The 18,954-nt window shown below is 38.6% G+C and overlaps 2 protein-coding genes across 2 annotated transcripts in view; one reads left to right on the top strand and one right to left on the bottom strand.

Annotated features, from left to right (window-relative positions):
* The window catches only part of LOC128368093 (protein FAM124A), a 30,845-nt gene extending 19,356 nt beyond the window's left edge, over positions 1-11,489 (bottom strand). The window contains exons 1-2 of the mRNA XM_053328832.1: positions 11,276-11,489; positions 5,994-6,025 (exon numbers count right to left, since the gene is read on the bottom strand). Of these exons, the coding sequence (XP_053184807.1) occupies positions 5,994-6,025; positions 11,276-11,331 (88 nt within the window). The 5' untranslated portion in view covers positions 11,332-11,489. The remainder of the gene's footprint in view (positions 1-5,993; positions 6,026-11,275) is intronic.
* A 2,048-nt stretch (positions 11,490-13,537) lies between these two features.
* Positions 13,538-16,624, top strand: tsn (translin). The gene is made up of 6 exons (XM_053328795.1): positions 13,538-13,692; positions 14,066-14,159; positions 14,778-14,874; positions 15,140-15,255; positions 15,347-15,426; positions 16,216-16,624. Exons 1-6 carry the CDS (start codon positions 13,627-13,629, stop codon positions 16,444-16,446), a joined length of 684 nt encoding a protein of 227 aa, XP_053184770.1. The 5' UTR covers positions 13,538-13,626; the 3' UTR covers positions 16,447-16,624.
* The last annotated feature ends 2,330 nt before the right edge of the window (positions 16,625-18,954 follow it).

Below are 18,954 nucleotides of genomic sequence, written 5' to 3'. Positions count from 1 at the left end.
TGTGGTTGTAGGGCTGGTCTGTGGCCAGTCCATCCAAAAAAGAGGCACTTTGGCACTAAAAAGACTGCAACGTTTAAAGATACAGGTAGATAGGTAGGTTGGTGTGTAGGAAGGTAGGTAGGTATATAGAAAGGTAGGTGTATAGGAAGGTAGGTAGGTAGGTAGGTAGGTAGGTAGGTAGGTAATTAGATAGGTAGGTGTGTAGGAAGGTAAGTAGGTAGGTAGGTAGGTAGGTAGGTAGGTAGGTAGGTAGGTAGATAGGTAGGTAGGTAGGTAGGAAGTTAGGTAGGTAGGTAATTAGATAGGTAGGTGTGTAGGAAGGTAAGTAGGTAGGTAGGTAGGTAGGTAGGTAGGTAGATAGGTAGGTAGGTAGGTAGGTAGATAGGTAGGTAGGTAGGTAGGTAGGTAGGTAGGTGTGTAGGAAGGTAGGTAGGTAGGTAAGTAGGTAGGTGTGTAGGAAGGTAGGTAGGTAGGAAGGTAGGTAGATAGGTAGGTAGGTAGGTGTGTAGGAAGGTAGGTAGGTAGGTAGGTAGGTAGGTGTGTAGGAAGGTAGGTAGGTAGGTAGGTAGGTAGGTGTGTAGGAAGGTAGGTAGGTAGGTAGGTAGGTAGGTAGGAAGCTGCATCCACACTTAAGACAGCCACATGTGAAATAACATAGAAACACATCTCTGACTATCTAATGGAAAAAAACAACTAAAAATTAAAAACTGATTACTAAAAATGACCCAAAAGTTGTATTAATAAAACAAATATATGTATATTTATATGTAATAAATAATAGTAAAATACTGTGCGAAAAGTGTTAGTAAAAGCGCACTGCAGTATCTAAAGAAGAAAAAAAGCGCACGGTCTAAAAATAAAACCACAGACATTACTTCAGCACATTACACAGTCTGATGGCAGATTTGAAAAACTGTGAACACCTCCTTTAACTTCTGTGTGTATATCTGTCTGTCAGTAATATCACTTGCTAAGTGTCTGTGCGATGTTCAGTGAGGCTCTAGTAATACTCAGATGATTTTAGAGAAGAAGAAAGGAGTAAAACCTCGCAGGCTCCTGCTCTTTCACCAGTCAATATTTAATCCAGTGCTTGATATACAGTATGGGTCATGGAAGAATTTTGGAGAGTGGAGTATGAGTTGCTTGCTTGCACATATGTTCCTGGTTCTGCTTATTGCCCGCCTGCCTGAGCCAAAATAACAAGAGCAGGACCTGAGGCGTTACTGGATGCACAGGTAGGGTAGAAGAGGAAAGTGTTTCAGGACTCATCTTTTTGCAGCTGATGGGCATTTTCATATCAATAGAAGTAACACTACACTCATTATTGCAACACTAATAAAACAATGATTTTAATCAGCAAAATCGTTCTCAAAAATAAGAAAATAAACCTACAGATTAAAGATTTTCTCCCAGTTTTTATTAACTGACCCTTTTTGATTAGTTGATATTTAAAAAGGATTTAGGATGGATTTCCAGTCATGCTTGCACGTAAAACTATGAATGCACTAAAGCACATACACAGAGATACATTTACACACGTTTTGTAATACACAGAAATATATGTGTTTGCCTCTGTGAGAAAACATCTGCTTGTGACGGACTGATCCCTGAAAATATAGACCCCCCGATGTCGACCTGTGACTCCCAGGCTTTTGTTAAACCACTATCAATCCTGTCTAGACCTCCATAGTATAAAAGACTCAGTGAACTGTTCAAATCATCCTTTCATTCCTGATATCTTGTTTAGGATGAAGCTTTCGTTTTATCTTCCATCCTAGTTTTGCTCTTTTTGCCCAGCTGTGGAGTAAATTCAATTTAAATTTCATGTGTTTACCTCTGCAAACATGCATAACAAGTATATCTACAGTATGTTTATTTAATTATTCAAGTGTGTAAATCATGCATGTCTTTCACAAGTCTGTTCATATGTGTATTTATTATGTGCGTCTCTGCTCGGCGTCATCGTGTTGTTACAGTCTGACCTCTGTACAGCTTAAAGTTTCCCCCATTTGCCCAAAAACATTCATTACTCTGACAGCCGACCCCCTCTGTCTTACATACATGTACACACACACACACACAGAAAACCATTGGGGGGGGGGTTAGGTCACAGGTCACTCAGGCTGAATGGACACTCATGTGCTGCGACCAATAGAAAGTGAGGTTGTGTGATTAAGTGTTTGGGGTGGGACTCTGTCGAAGCCCCTTGAATCAAAAGCTAAATTACTCCCTATTGTACACTCAGAGATGCAGCATGCGGCAGCTGCAGACGGCATGAAAGACTGATTACAATTCGTTTTCCACAAACATCATCGTCACTGCTGTTGCATGAAATTTTTGCACGAATGTTAACTCGACAAGTTATTGCATTTGCAGACCAAAGTACACACTGTCATTACTTTTGACTCAATCCTACACACACCATCCTCTGAGACCAGTTTCACAAAGAGATTTTAAACTGGTCTTTGGTGGTTAGGCCAGTATTCATTTTGCATATATCTACTGCATATTAGACTAAATCTGACTTATTTTAAGCTTAAAAGGACAGCCACTCTATCCCCACGATTTAGAAATAAGAGGTAAGTTTCCATGGTAACAATGAGTGATACCTGCTAACAGGTGGGACTACAGAAGTACCACTCTAGATAGTAGACAGGTGGTATCAAATAAAAATATAGTTCTGTACTGTAATCACCCTTCAAAGTAAAATATCCTGAGTCTGCATTACTGAGCTCTGCCATATTAAAGAGCTAGAGTATCTGCTACAGGTCTGCAAATCCAGTGTGACTTTATAGTAAATTACTTTTAATTGCATTGTTACAATATGAGATGAATTGTCTCCAAAAATGTCCTTGTAACTATCATATTTTTTCAACAAGGCAAAGCTTTCCTGCTGGAGTGAAGGTCGGCCATGTTTTTTTAGTTTGAAATATGAGAAACAAGTCCTGATGAATTGCACAGCTTTGTGCAACACATTTAGAAGTGTATCTGAAGCCTGATTAAATCTAAGCCATAGTCTATCTTTGTGAAAGCAGCCCCAACTGTAAATACTCACTAGAATACCAAATGTGGATTAATCCGCTGCTGAAAATAGTCCCCGACAAATGCACTATTCCTTCCTGTTTGAACGACATTTGCCAAAAGTTGTGTTCTAAAAAAGTGTTCTAGGAAATTACAGAGCCTTTTCCAGAAATGAAACTATATATTGGTGAGACATTTTTAAATAATATACATTTACAGAAGGAACTAGGGAGCCACACACAGCATATTGTATTTACTAAAGCTTTATTGGTTTTGGTTTTCATGAAAAATAAAGAATAAGAGCCAGAATTCTCCTTTAAATCTCATGCAGTATTTTTGATGGCTACATTTGTATGATAGTTTTTTAATATCTTATATTAATTTTGGCACCGCTTTTTTGCTTCATACAAGCAAACGTCACTCAAATCCAGCAACAATAAATTGTTTGCTAACGAGTAATGGAAAATGTGTGGTTTGTAAGTAACAACTGTCAGATGCTCAGTCTGAGCGACGCTACACTCCGCTGTCCTATGTCACAGAAACCTAAGGAGCTCAGATGGAAGCTAAATTCAACAAGGTTGGTGGGAAGCTAGTGGTTTATCATAATATAAAGATATAAAGCTGTCTCCAGGGGGTTAATATCTGGTCAGAACTGAGGTCAAAGGTCAGGGGCTAATACCACCTGTACAAACATGAGTATGCTCTCTACCAAAAACCTAAATATACCTCTGTGGAGGGTGGAGACAAGGGAGACTGATGCTGCATGCACCTTTGCAAATGAACACATGATCACATGGACATGCGTGAGTACACACACACACACACACACACACACTGAGTACAAAGACAAGCAGCCACACACAGAGCCCGAGACAGATGACTTCTCTATATTCTCCTTTTCACATTCTTTGGAAAATCTGTCACCACAGCAGCAGCAGTTTGTGCCCATCTGTCCCGTCCTTTCTGTAGGGATCATCGGTGTGGAAGCTCAGTTTGATGGATGAACTCAGGCTGACTCTTTCATTTAGCATGTGTGTGTTTTCATAGGCTGATACTGAGTCTCAGAACTATTAGACAAAGAACTAATAGTTTCAGAGGTAATCACCACTCTTATCCACAGGAGAATTGGCCATGTCCCTTGAACTTAATCTTGTATACAGTATATGTGTGTTTATATGGTTTTCAAGGCTCATTATGCACAACTTCTTGTACCCCAGAGGGGTAATAAAGGTACCCCGTAATTTGTAAGTTGTATATTTTTTTCTTTCTCTTCTGAGTGAAAATTATAGATCCTTCTGCACAACGAAAACAAAAAGAATGAGAGCTATGAGAGCGTTTTAGAGGCAGATTTAAGAGGCTCATTTAGCTACTCTGCACGGAGAAGAAGCCAAGTCCACTAAAATCCACAACAAAAAAATGAGTGGAATTGGTAGTTTTATCTTTTCACAGGCTCAATACTCAATTGTAGGGACAGGTTACCACTAAACAAGTGTTGCTGCTATGGTAACCGGCAGTTTTTCGGTACACCTTGTGCACTCGTATAAACCGACTTCTCACCAGTGCTACAGTTGAGGTGTGTTGTAATACAAATGGACACTTGCCAGCCAATCAGAAGCAAGCATTTTTATGGACACATGGTATAAATTATATTGCCTTTTAATCAGATCCAGAGATGATTCCTCAGTCGCGTTGCAGTCAGTACATCTGAGTGAAGGATGGGTAAATTCTACAGCGTGGATGAGGTTTACGTATGTATTTTTCAGAGTGTGGTCAAACTTATTCCATTCTACTTTTCTTACAATCATTCTGTTTAAATGTTGTACCTTGCCTGACCTCCAGCAGTGACAGAAGACAATAGCGGGCAGAAGCTCATCTGATACAGCAATGGCACAGGAAACAACAATGGGAAAGACAAAAACAGACACACGCTGAATCCGAGCGTGCGTTTGCCTGTGTATGGCCCTATTCTTCCTGAGTGGCGGGTGTGGTACGGGTGGGATAACGCAGCTTCCTGTGGAACAGATTAATGGGCTAATATTGGATATAATCCTCCTATTGTGAAAGGTCTGGAGACCTGGCAACCAGACTGGGGAGAGGTCATGACTTCTGCACAACACACACACATTGACACAAAACTCTACGCACACTCGAATACTGTACAGCACAAAAGCTTTAGGTGGGTAACACAGCAATGAGTGGGTACCTCATAATTCAAGTGCTATTGGCACCTATGACCACAAATAATATATAGTGGATGATCTGTAACTCATAATGGGGGTTAATATAAATTTGTAATGCCTTACGATGGTAACATCTGAGTAGTTGCAATTGAGTCACAATTTCAACTAATTATATGACTTTTTTTTTTGTAACTATCATAACAAAATATTTACAGAAACAACAACTTTAACATTGTGATATGTTTTAAAACACATCAGAGACTCGAAGCAATAGTCAAAGCATGTCTAACACATCTGACTTTGTATTTTCTGTATGTCTCCCCTCAGTTGATGAGTAGCAAGTGGTGTATCTGTTCCAGTCATTTTCAGTTGACATAGAAGTGGTTAGCAGTAGCATATAACGATGAGCAGTCATTAAAACCAAGTCTTTTCTCTCAAAATGCCCTTTGAACTTGTGAGGACCGGCCAAAATGTCCTCACAATGCAGAAATGTCCTCACAATGCAGTAATGTCCTTACAATGCAGAAATGTCCTCACAATGCAGTAATGTCCTTACAATGCAGAAATGTCCTCACAATGCAGTAATGTCCTTACAATGCAGAAATGTCCTCACAATGCAGAAATGTCCTCGCAATGCAGAAATGTCCTTACAAAGCTGTTTTGTGGATTTATTTTGTTTTTGTGTATTAGCGAGATAATGTTGTGGGCCTTAGCTCTGTGTGTGTATGAGTGTGTGTGCATGTGTGTGTGTTAAAAGCTGGTGTTAGAAAATATCGCAGTTGGTTTACTTACTGCTCGTTGAAGACAAGGGACTGTAATCAGACCTGCAGTGGACAACAGAAAAAGGAAAACGGGAGCAAAAGATTTGGAGGACACAGTGAGGGAGAGACAAAGAGAGGACAAGAAACAGAGAGAGGAGACAAGAGTTTATATTATGAACTGCAATCGATATGATTTACAGGATGACACACTCCTCTTTCAAATAAAGTGCTGACATCTGGCTAAACAGTAGGAGAGGGCCAGCTGGAAAGGTCACCAAAAATGCACACACACAATTTCACTGTGGTTTCTAACTGGAGGGATAAACACAGGAACTTCACTTACGTACTAGTTGTAATACTTTCACTACTACAATACAGCACTCAAATACAATTTTGAAGTACTTGTACTTCAGTATTTCTATTCTAGTAGAATTCTAGTACATTACACTACTATTCAGAGGGAAGTGTACTTTTTTACTTTTATGTTTTCTTGTGATAATTGTAGCTACAGGTCACTTTGCAGATTAAGATTTTTCATTTTATAAAATACTATGTAACATTCAGTAATAATCCAGCATTATAGCCTACAATAATATGACATGGTGAAAAGAACCACTCTGCATAATGACTGCTTTTAGTTTTGAACCAAGGGTTAAAGTACATATTATCTATACCTGTAATGGAGTGCATTTACATTGGATTTACATTGCATCTACCTCTTTTACTTATGGTTAGTTTTGAGAAGTAAGCTTGCTCACTTTCGTTCTAAAACTAAGATGAGAAGATATCACTTTCATGTCTGTGTGTTAAGTACAGAGCTAGCGACGGGAGCCAATTAGCTTAGCTTGGCATGAAGAGCGGGAAACAGCTACCATGGCTAACTCCAAAGTTCAAAACATGACCAGCACCTCTCATACTCATTATTTATCTGTTATGATATATAAAAAAAGTTTGTGGTTTTACAGGGACTTTCCTAAAGTGCAGAAGGATGTTGTTGCTAATAAAACAGCTAGTCGACAGCATGTAACTCCCCCTGACACCATCATTGTTGTTTATTGTATGTGTACAGCTATGTATATGGTTTAAAAAATGACACAAATCACATGTTAGTACTGTAGGTGTGTTTTGAAATTTGGACAGAGCCAGTCTGTTTCCCCATTCAGTGCTTCCAGTCTTCATGCTAAGCTACGCTAACCAGTTCCTAGCAACAGTTCTGTACTCGTCGCACTAACGTGAATGGTATCTTTTCACTCACTCTCTCACTCTCAGCAACAAAGCAAATTAGAATATTTCCCAAAAGATCAAACTTTTATTTTTTTTTAAATTATACCCTCATTAAAACATGTTTATGTATATTATATTCCATTTCTATTAAGTCTGTTCTGCCAGATGTCACTAAATTATACACACTGCACCTTTACATAAAGGATCTGAATACTTTTTTTCACAACTGAGGACACACTCAACCATATGTACCCATACATTTTTACATGCAGTTCCCATCTTTGAGTTGAAAATTAGATTTCTGCTAATCAGATCTCACACTAATACGTCTAGGTTAAACATAATAAGAGAAATGCATTCACAGACACAGTACAAAATTGATTCAGGGAACCAGCAAACATTCTGCACGTTACATAATTCCCTAAACCACCCATGAAACCTCAGCTCACATATATCCTCACAACCTGAGAATATTAGTCCCACGGGAGTCAGCTGACAACCAGAGAACACTGTTCCTCCTCGCACACCCTCACTATGACTCCGTCTCTAAACTAATAAGGCCTCTGGAGCTGCAGGACAGCAGGAAACAGAGGAAAGGGTCTGTTTCCTGCTGGAGGAGGTTATCAATCTAACTAAAGGGCATTAGCAATGTAGAGGAGGGAATGGATGGCAGTAAGGGGAAGAAGGAGAGGTGAGCGCAGAAAGGTAAGAGAAAGAAGAAGATGGGGTACTGCAGAGGGGGGAAAAGAAAAGACAAATATGCAGAATAGATTACAAATGACAACGAGGTGCCAGTGAAAGGACACAGACTGAGACTCATTGCCTTGTCCCTGCATGGAGAGAAATGACAGAATGTGGAAAAAAAAGAATAACTGTCTTTTTAAGGTTTATAACTCTTTGGAGTTGAGTTGGACACAGTAATGTGTATGTGCCAGAAGCTGCAGTTGCAGGTCTGTTATGATGACTCCCTTGGGCGTGTATGTGTGTGTGTGTGTGTGTGTGTGTAATTGGCAGGAGTTCCCTAACAGTGCCGGTTAGCGTCTCGCCTGACGTTCCCAGTCTGGCCGCGCTGCCTCGTTTTATGTCCGTCCAAAGACAATAAACACAAAGTGAAGCGAAGACAGACAGCAGCCCGGTCATGCACACAAGCTTTGGCCTGCAGAGTGACCTGACGGCTCTGAACCGGCGCTGAAGGGCTTGTTTGACATGTGAAGAGCTGAACAGACTCAGGTGTCTTTTATTTGATTAGGGAGGAGATGCAAGGAAGGTAGGGGGGAAAGAAAATAGGCGGATGAAGAGCACAGATGAAGATAGAAAGAAACAAAACATAAAGCAACAGGTCTTCAAACCACTGAAGTTTCCAAAAATGGCTCATGTGAGTGTTTTCTGGCCTAAAACCAATATACAGTGAAGGTTCGTCTGGGGAAGATCATGGCCAAGGTTAAAAGAAACCAAAGTGGAGTGTTGGCGGGCAGTGGTGGAAGAAGTATTCAGATCATTTACTTAATGAAGTACCAATACAGGAATGTAAAAATACTCCATTATGAATAAAAGTCCTACAGTGAAAATCCTACTTAACAGGATTAGAAGTAAAATGTACTTAAAGTACTAATGACCTCACTTTGATGGTTAAATCATCATGAGATTGTTAATACTGACAGACTTTTTTCCATTTTCTGGACTTTTTCTCTAATCTTTGATTTTTTTGCTGAAATAATGGATCATTTGAACATTTATTTAAATGAAAGCATGTGGTGGATTTGTTAACAACTCATAGACATCTGAAATGTGAGCCTACTACACACTGCTTTTTGAAAGACGTCAAAAGACAAAATCTGTCAAATCTTCATGTGAAAAGTAATCAATGTAGTGGAGTAGAAAGTACAATATTTCCCTCTGAGATGTAGAAAGTAGCATCACATGGAAATACTACATTAAAGTACAAGTACCTCAATACTTGAGAACAGTACTTGAGTATTTAGTTACTTTGGTGGTGGAGGGAATGCAAGCTGAAGTCTTCTGTGTCAAATACTCACTCTGTATGCCTAACATCCCATCTTAACCTCCATCAACCCTCCGCTGTAACACTTTATGAGGTAGTGGAACAACATAAAGCTGCTTCTATAAGGATACTTATTACTTGCACAACAACAAAGATGTGTCTAATCAAGTTAAGCGCAGGTGACTTTAAACCTGTCAGCAAGTGACCAACTCTGTATGTGTTTTAGGACAGGCTGATTCTGACAAATACTTCACAGAATAATGGATGCAATTACTGGTTATTGTCATCGTTGATCATTCTGATGTCATTTTATTATTAGAAATAACAATGGTTTTGATAAACAGTCTATAAAGTGCCAGACAGCGCTCCAAAACCTAAAGTTGTTCAATTTACAATGATATAAAATTGAAATGAAAATGACGTAACTGATTATTTTCTGTCAATGAATGATTTATTGTTTCACTGTTTCCAGATGTGTGCGGCTAACTCGGAGAGTATAAAGTTAGTATTACTGATAGAAAGAATATAATTCTCTTTTAAAACAGCACACACCAACAGACTGGAGTAATCCCACACTGATAAATAGAATTGAAACACCTGTCAGAATAATTACTGCCAATAAAGCTATTCTAAAAGTCTGACTTGGTATTGAGGTGAGACTGACTAAAGGCTGTGGATGTGAGGAGTGAACAGGAACAGAATAGGAGGTGGATGTAACCTGATGGAGGGAGCGGCTCTCTGGTACTCAGCGGGACATCCCTCGCTTTTTCCTCTCACATCAGCTCTTTCCACAGGGTCTCTGCCCCCCCTTTTTTAACAAAGTTTCCCATGAAACACACATGCTTTCACATGCATGTTGTTTAGTTCCAGTTCACAGCTAATGAAATAACACGGTCCCAGGTGACTGTGATGCTGATGTCAGATTACCCTGTCCCCCCCGCTCACTACCCTTCATCATGAGGATGACGAGAACAAAGATGGTGTGAGTAAGAGCTCCCTTGGGTCATCTCATGTTATGCCTTTACGTGCACTTTTATATTATATACCTTTTCCTTTAAAATGAATACTCTAATATGCTTTCTTTTCTTTTCTTTTAACTTTTAACCTGCTTAGGGTCAACAGATGAAAATTTGCTTTGTGGTACAAACATGAGTATTGTCTTTGATTAATAAATCAATCAATTTAATATCAAAAGAAGCATAAAACTACACAGACAACTATTTTTAATCAAGATAATAAATATCTTGATACTGATATATTTCAAATTTAGCAAGTTTCCATTGACATTTTTTAAAAAGATTTGTATGACTATATTCTCCTCCATTTAAGATTTAAGACTTTTTAGGTTCATCTTTATTCCACAATATCTAAAAACTTAAAAGAGTGGTCAGTTCCTACTTGTGAGCCATCTTCTTGACTTGGCATGAGAAGTGTGAACCACAACATCTGGATTGAGGCATTTTGTCACAGTATGCGGGCACATTAAAAAAATCTCCTATTTGAACCTTCACCAAGCCATGTGCGTCATCTGATTTCATTGCTGAATTAGAAGATCATATAAACTCTGATTAAACGTAAGTCATTAGTTTTGATGGTGTCATAAAAGGAGGGTTTAACAGGGGGTCACAAAGGGTCTCTCTGCCTAAAACACAAACACAACATCCAGTAGTGACGTACCACAGGAGAAGCTGATGAGCATCGTTGTCTAATAGCTGCAAACAGAGTGAATACATTCTTTTTCTTGATCAGTTCATTCTTCATTTAAGCTCCATCTACTTTAGCACTGGGCTGCACTCTCATTAACAAATGTGTTAGTGATTAAGATTGAACTTTCCACTAAAGATTTAGGATTACACCTCCCACACCATATGTTCACATCACACAATTACTGGCACTGGGGTGAAATCCAAGAATCTCAGTATTGTGTTGAAATCATATTTCATGCCTCTTGTCAGGTGAGATTAAATACTGAGTAGTTTTATGTAATCCTGCAAACTTTGACCATAACAGCTGCACGATGAGAACATTTAGGCTGCATTAGGAGAAGTAACAGTCAATGACAGAGGTGTTGGCTCTGCTTCACTCACCCTCCAGTCTCGGCTCCTGAATCCACGCAGTCATCTTCTGTTGAGGTTTTCTCCATCTCACTGAGTCGTCTGATCAGCAGTTAAATGCATTGTTTAGAAATCCTGAAGTTTAGCGAATAAAAGAAAGGACATTCAATGATTTGGTGTGTGTGTGTGTGTGTGCGTGTGTGTGTTATTTAAGACAGGACAGCTGTGGATGAGTAGAGCTCTCACTCCTGACTTGGAATGAAGTGTCTGACAGACTGGTGGGAGCAACAGGCGACAGCAGACTGCCTGCAAACTGTTTCTCTGCGTCAGCTGCTCTGCATGATGCCTTCTAGAGCCGTAGGAAATGTAAGAACTACAACTAGAGCGCTCAGAAGCAGGTTAACGTGGTGGTAGGTCAGCATTTGGTAGTCTGGATTTTTAGGACACGTGTCGATGACATATACTGGAGTTGCTTTCTGTTTTGATTTAATAAGATAAAAAATGAAACTTTTTGATTGATATAAACAAAATAGGCCGCTGCTAGCTGTCTAAGGAAAATGGCTTAGAAAAGAAGGTGACGGATAATTAAGATAAGATAAGACAAGATAAGATAAGTTAAGATAAGATAAGATATTCCTGCATAACATTACAGCAGTAGGTGATAGCAAAAATAAGAGCACCAATAAAAAAACAATAATGAACAATAAATAATAAGTAAGCACAAAAGCAATAAAAACAATAGTAGTAAAACATATAGTAAAATAACATTATGTAGTCTACAAGAGTAATTTTGGTGTTGAAAAAAAAGTATAGTTGACCTGAAACTCGCAGTAGACCTGAAATACTGTGTGTTTTCTCTCCATTATATGAATATAAAGTGCAACTTTTGACTTGAAAAGTGTGTTTGCATTTTCTGCATTAGGTTTGAAAATGTGAGCCTATTTGCCTATGGACCTATCTTATTTTATTAGTCAGTAATAATAGTAATTATTCCAAAAACAGCTTAGTTAAGATGTGGTGCTAGAAAACATAACTTTTCTTTATTTTGGCTGCTTAATAAACAAATATCATTCTATAGGGATGGGTTTGGCTCTCTGTAAACTTGTGTTAAACAGTTCTGCTGAAGTCTAATGAAGAGCAGGGCTAAACCTCCACCCTACGAACAGCACTTGAACGTCACATCAGTATGCGCGCTGCTGTGGCTCCATCAGCAGGGTTAATGAGGTGCTGCAGCGTGTCTGTCTGCAAGAACGCGCACTCACACACACACACACACACACACACACACACACACACACACACACACACACACACACACACACACACACACACACAGAGAGAGAGAGGGAGAAGTGCTCAATCATATTTCTGACCTGCAAACAATCCTGTTTGTGATCATGAATGAAAGCACTCACCTGCTGACACCTGCTAGTAGGAACAACAATGCTACAATGATTGAAATAAAATGATATTATTGGTATGCTACACAAAATGATTGTATAATTTTGTCTTTTTTAATGGTCCGTTATACAGCTGTAAAATATGATGATGATTATTATTATTATTATTATGTTCATGATGAATGCAGTCAGAACGAAGCTTGTTTTTTTTAATTAAAATTATTTATTTTTTGTTGAACAGAATAAACAATAGCGTAACCAAGAATATACAAAGAATCCATCATTCCAGTTCATAAATACAATATACATACATTAAAAAAAGGTATACATAAGATATAATAATTTCAATAGAAAGAAAGAATAAAATTAACGAAATAAAGAAAAAATAAAGGGTATAAGAGACTTTTTAGTATTATGGATTTTTTAGTTTATGTTTTCTTATAAATAAACATAAACATACACATCTTCAATTAAAACATTCTGAACAGATTTTAATAATAGATAAACTTTTAGATAATATGTACATATAGATATAGCGTTAAGGTTAGGGTTATACAAACAACCAGACATTCCACTTCATAAATAAAATATTAAAGAAGGAAGTGTAAAAAGGCAAATGAAACGATTTCAATATAAAATAATATAAATAAATAATTAAAAAGTAAATAAATGAAAATGGTATGACAGACATCTTCAATTAAAACATGTTGAATAGAATTCAATGACAGATTTTTTATATATTGTAGAGACTAAAAATAATATTTTATTTCAATTAAAAATAACTTAAATGATGAGGCTGTGAATAGTTTGAATATTTTATAGAAAAAAAAAAGAAACAAAGCAGCGTGACGTTGGGCATCACGGTGACATCATCTCTACGCGCCTCTGGTAACCATCAGGCGGCGGGACGTTCCTCTCTCTACATCTGTCTGCACGCTGCTATACATTATCACTACTATCCAGTCAGCAGAGCTCCTATCAGTCATGTCTGTCACTGAGATGTTCACTTACATCCAGGGCTTCCTGAGCGCTGACCAGGACGTCAGAGAGGTGAGAGAGAGCTGCTGCACGGCTGCTAGCACCGTTAGCTTCTACACACACACACGCACACACACACGTATACACACACACGTACGCGCGCACACACAGAAATGAAGCATGAAGAATTTCCACGTCAGTCAGGCTGCTCTGTAATGTCTGGAGAGTTTATGTAAAGGTTCACTAGTTCCTTCATCACAAGCCGTAAAGGAAGCGTCACTTTTCCTTCAATACAAAGCACATTACGCTCTGCGCTCACAGCACAGAGGCCACACCAGACTCCATTCATTATTTGTGGATTTTAACGCTGTCCTGCTACTCCGTCAGTGTGTGAGTTCTGTAGAGTGACTTTAAAAGTAAAGAGTGTTTGTTCACTTGTGTGTAGGATATCCGGAAGGTGGTGCAGGTGTTGGAGCAGACTGCCAGAGAAATACTGACTGTTCTCCAAAGTGTTCACCAACCATCTGGATTCAAAGAAAGTGAGTGTTTCACACTAGAGCAGGGGGGTCAAAGTCATCTTTATTCAAGGTCCACATACAGTCCAATATGATCTGATGTGGGTTGCTCCGTTAAAAAGATGGAAGGAAGCAAGGAATGAAAGACAGATGGAAGGAAGAGAAGACAGGAAAGACAGAAAGAAAGAAAGGGCAGGTGGAAGGAAGGAGTGAAAGATTGATGGAAGGAAGAGAAGACAGAAAGAAAGGAAATAAAGACAGAAAGGACAAATGGAAGGAATAAAGGGAGGGAGGAAAGATGGAAGGAAGAGAAGACAGGAAGGAAAAAAATCTTTGAAGTTATGTAGGCAGCATTTTATGTGTATTTGATTTTTTTTTCTTAAATAATAAATTTTATTCCTAAACTGTAAAATCTGTCTCCATTACATATCTTTGTCACAAGTGCTAACCACATTTGATGGATCACTGTAAATCATTGTGTATTCATGTATATATTCTATAAGTATATATCGGCTCCATAATATCGGCATCGCTGCCACAAATCCTGTATGGGTCAGGCTCTATGTGACACGCTATGTTTCTGTACTAAATAATATTTAGTCTTTCCAGATGTAAATGAGTCTTTCTCTTTGCTCTTTTTAGTTCCCAGTAAATGTACGAAGGCACGGGAGTTGTTCTGCACAGTCAGGACACATATCGCAGACCTCAAAACCAAATTTCCTGTGGAGCAGTATTACAGGTAGGACAATACACACACACACACACACACACACACTTTTCACTGTGGTAGAAGTGTGCAGTTTCACTTTGAGGAAGACTTTTTTTTAGTTTCTCCAAGTCATCATTGTCTTATTGTGTCTCTGCTTTAAAAGTCTAATCACTCCATTCAGTCTTTGGTGGGATTTCCCCTGGTAGAATTTCATTTTATTCAGGAATAATGACACAAAGCGGGAACCTCCTTTTGATGTTATTGTTTTCTCTCCTTCTCTCTGATCTCAATTTAGGTTTCATGAACACTGGCGGTTTGTCCTGCAGCGTTTGGCTTTCTTGGCAGCTTTTGTCGTCTACCTGGAGACTGAAACTCTGGTGACTCGAGAGGAGGTGGCCAAGATACTGGACAGTAGGTACCACCTCATGATGTAATTTGAAACTGTTACTGAGGAAACGCTCCCTGACCCCCCACCCCCATCTCTGTTCTCTCCACCCAACAGTCCAGGTGGTGCGAGAGAAAGGCTTTCACCTGGATGTGGAGGACTACCTGGCAGGTGTGCTGATCATGGCTAGTGAACTGGTGAGTTCATTGTACATCGCTATGGTCAGGAAAACTTTGACAACAGAATTTTTTTGTATGGAATATAGTCGAAAAAGTCAGAAAATGTTCAATAAGTTGTAGAAAAATTCATGAAAATAATAAAATAAAAATAATCATTAGTTGCATCTTGAAACCTTAATTACTAGTCACAAGTGTCACAAGCCTCCAGAATAAATTTGTATGTATTTTACTCACATCTGGCTGCTGAAAATGGATATGTTGAATACTCTGTATCAATATATCCAAACAATTCCCACTTCTAATAGATTAGTACACAAATATATGTATACTACACACATCTACATCTCATTTTTTGACCTCAATATTGCCACACTTCACATTAGCAGCTAAGAGGCTATTCATGTCTCATTGGTTAAGCTAGTAGTGTCCTCCATTCCTCACTGTGTACGTCCTGAGTGGAGACTGTAGAAGAATTAAAGGTAAATAACTCTGTCCCCAACCATAATGACAGGCTGTGTTTTTCTGAGATGATATATCCTACAATAAAAGTAGTTATGATGACAGGGCTACTCAGAGAAACTGATTTTATTTAGATACCTTAAATGAAAGATGGCACAAATACACACATTAACACTGTAAATATGACTTTTTATTCTAGGCTACATATACAAGCACAAACAAAAAGACCAATCTAATTACTTTTCTATATTGTAAGTTATTAAAGATATTTTGACGCACTACACGTGGTGAATATTTTATACAGTGAAGCATTCTTTAAAGTCTTGGTGGCGTTGTGTCTCTTCTCAGTCACGGCTAGCAGTGAACAGCGTGACAGCAGGAGACTACACCCGGCCGCTGCGCATCTCCAACTTCATCAACGAGCTGGACTCTGGCTTCCGGCTGCTCAACCTGAAGAACGACCCGCTGCGGAAACGCTACGACGGCCTCAAGTACGACGTGAAGAAGATCGAGGAGGTGGTGTACGACCTCTCCATCCGCGGCTTGGCCAAGGAGGGCGAGGCGGGCGGGGACAAGTAGAGCTCCGGAGGGAAGGCGATCGGCCAACGGGAGACGGAGGAGGGGACCGCTGCACGGCTGCTGCAGATCGGAGACCTTACCCCACCTGGAAGGCGAGACCCAGGGATCTGCCTAAGAGGCCCCTGCAGCCTAGGACAGACTGTGTGTGTGTGTGTGTGTGTGTGTGTGTGTGTGTGTGTGTGTGTGTGTGTGTGTGTGTGTGTGTGTGTGTGTGTGTGTGTGTGTGTGTGTGTGTGTGTGTGTGTGTGTGTGTGTGTGTGTGTGTGTGTGTACGTACGAAGTGCTTGGGATGAATGGCAGTCTTGTCAGGAGAGTGGAAGAGGTTGACACCCTCGTTCTGAGGGGTAAGATCTACGGTTCAGTTTGTTTCTGGTTTTTTGGAAGTCTGTGTTGGATTCATGTGTTATTGTTTCACTCAGTTTACAACAAACATCTTACATATAATTTCACACAGTATATCGATGTTTAATTCATTCAAGAAGAGAGCCGGAGTTCGCTCGAAGTGCAGAGCTTATTTCTGTGGTTATTTGTCTTTATTTGCAAAAAATACCTGAAATGTATTTTTGTTGTTAACACCTGGTTATATTTTTTAAGACTCTGAATTATTGTCAAAATTGAATGCTGGTGCCTCTCTTATGAACACAATATTTGATGCAGCAATCAGATGATGGAATCTAGAATAAACATTCAAGAACGTAACAAGAATCGAGGAATTATTATTGCATTTTTATCAGATTTTGATCATAAAAATAGCCTTAATTTGGATTTTGGTCATTAGTGCTCACACCAAATTTTTATAAATAAGACTTGAGGAGAAGTAGAGCCAAAGAAACAACAAGGGTGCACTTTAGAGTATAGAAAGCTAGTTAGGCTCTGTGTTTGTCATTTTTTCCAACAGTGCCATAAATATGTTTGTCGAGCCATTTTAATATGTTTTGATGTCAGGTGATGAAGGTTTCTCTGGACATTCACGAGCAAATACAAAAATATTCAGAATGTTGGATACTGCATGGTGTATGTGTACTGTTTCCCGCGTTTGACTTTTCTTCTGTATTATAGCGCAGCTGGATTGTATTTTCTAGAAATAATTCACTTTCGCTCTTTGCAATCGTGTGCTTTTGTTTCCAGCAGTGATAATAAGTGCATTCCACATGTCCTGTCTGTTCTGTAAAATATATTTCTACACTCTAAAAATCATGATTCAGACTGTTAAAAACCAGTATACAACACACACACAAATACGACAGAAACATTTGGGTGTGTTTAAAATCTTTTTAATATAATTCACAATATATTACATCAGGGAAATAATACACCAGGTCTTTCAAATGCAAATAATGAGGAAAAGAGAGAGAAAAAAACTGTATGCAAATCAGCAGGCTTTGTTTTTTTAATATTCGGAAATGGTTGATCTGAAACAGCAAGTGTCGGTGTAGAGATGGATGAGTGGCCCCGCCCTCTTAAAAAAACACAGTGATTCGCTACCCCTTTCAACAGTGCTACTTCAGAACATAAAACAGCAACAGTATTAAATAGTAGTTTTGGTTTGACGACTGGATCGTCTCCACCTGCTGAAATCAGCTTTGGTTGATTCCTTTTAACATTATATGGAGAACAGTGAATAAAGAAGACAGCGTTAACCTTTTTTTTTTTTTATCTCTGAATCATAATAATAAAGTGCATTAAACAAAATAAAGCCTTCATAAATTAAAACACACGACAGATAAGGTTATCACATCATGTCAGTAACCAGGGACTGTCAGAGTAATATTGCCTGTTAACTCAATCAGGTGCCAGCAGGGGGCAGTCTAGTCCCAGTCTCACTGATAAATGCTACTGTGACAAGTTTGCACATTTTTTTCAGGTTTCAGCATAACAGTAAACAAGTACCAAGGCACAACAGCTCAGTGCTAGGTCACATAATTCCACACAGTTCAAACCATCGCAACGAGATGGTTGAGATATTTTTTATTATTATTATTGAGCAGAGTTCATCATCTACTAATCAGGGTTTCTCAACCTTTTACTGGCACTGGACCCTAAATGAAAAGTCTCATGAAGAAGTAACTGGAGAGATTAGTTAATCAAAGTAATTAAAAAATGGACAATTAAATGCTGTTTTTTTGAATAAAGGTGTTGGGTTAATGCAGAAATTTAGACATATTTCACCCCTACTTGATTTTGATTACTCCAAATGATAGACAGAAAGTCAAACAACAACAGTTTTGATAATTGGTTTATATTCATAAAGCAAAATTGAGCTAAATATGATCTGGTTTCAGCTTCTCTGAATCAGTGTAAACTGAATATTTTTTGATTCTTGATTGTTGGTCAGAAAAACGTCAACTGCTAGTTTCCATCTGTAGTTTTCAGACATTTTGTGGTCTTAACCAAAAAAATAATAAAGTAATCACTTTATTGATCAACAATGAAAATAATAGTTGTAGCCCTAAAAAAATATATATATATATATATATATATAAATATACTAACTGGTGTCAGAATTTC

This window comes from Scomber japonicus, chromosome 11, assembly GCF_027409825.1.
Source record: "Scomber japonicus isolate fScoJap1 chromosome 11, fScoJap1.pri, whole genome shotgun sequence".
NCBI lineage: Eukaryota > Metazoa > Chordata > Actinopteri > Scombriformes > Scombridae > Scomber > Scomber japonicus.
Note: the sequence above shows the minus strand (reverse complement) of the source record. Positions and strands in the feature narration are given on the sequence as shown.

Bases quoted from the DNA above. Each gene is read 5' to 3' on its own strand.
- tsn (XM_053328795.1), top strand. From the start codon at position 13,627: ATGTCTGTCACTGAGATGTTCACTTACATCCAGGGCTTCCTGAGCGCT. The intron at 14,875-15,139 runs GTAGGACAATAC...ATCTCAATTTAG, and splicing joins CCTGTGGAGCAGTATTACAG to GTTTCATGAACACTGGCGGT. The intron at 15,256-15,346 runs GTAGGTACCACC...TCCACCCAACAG, and splicing joins GGTGGCCAAGATACTGGACA to TCCAGGTGGTGCGAGAGAAA.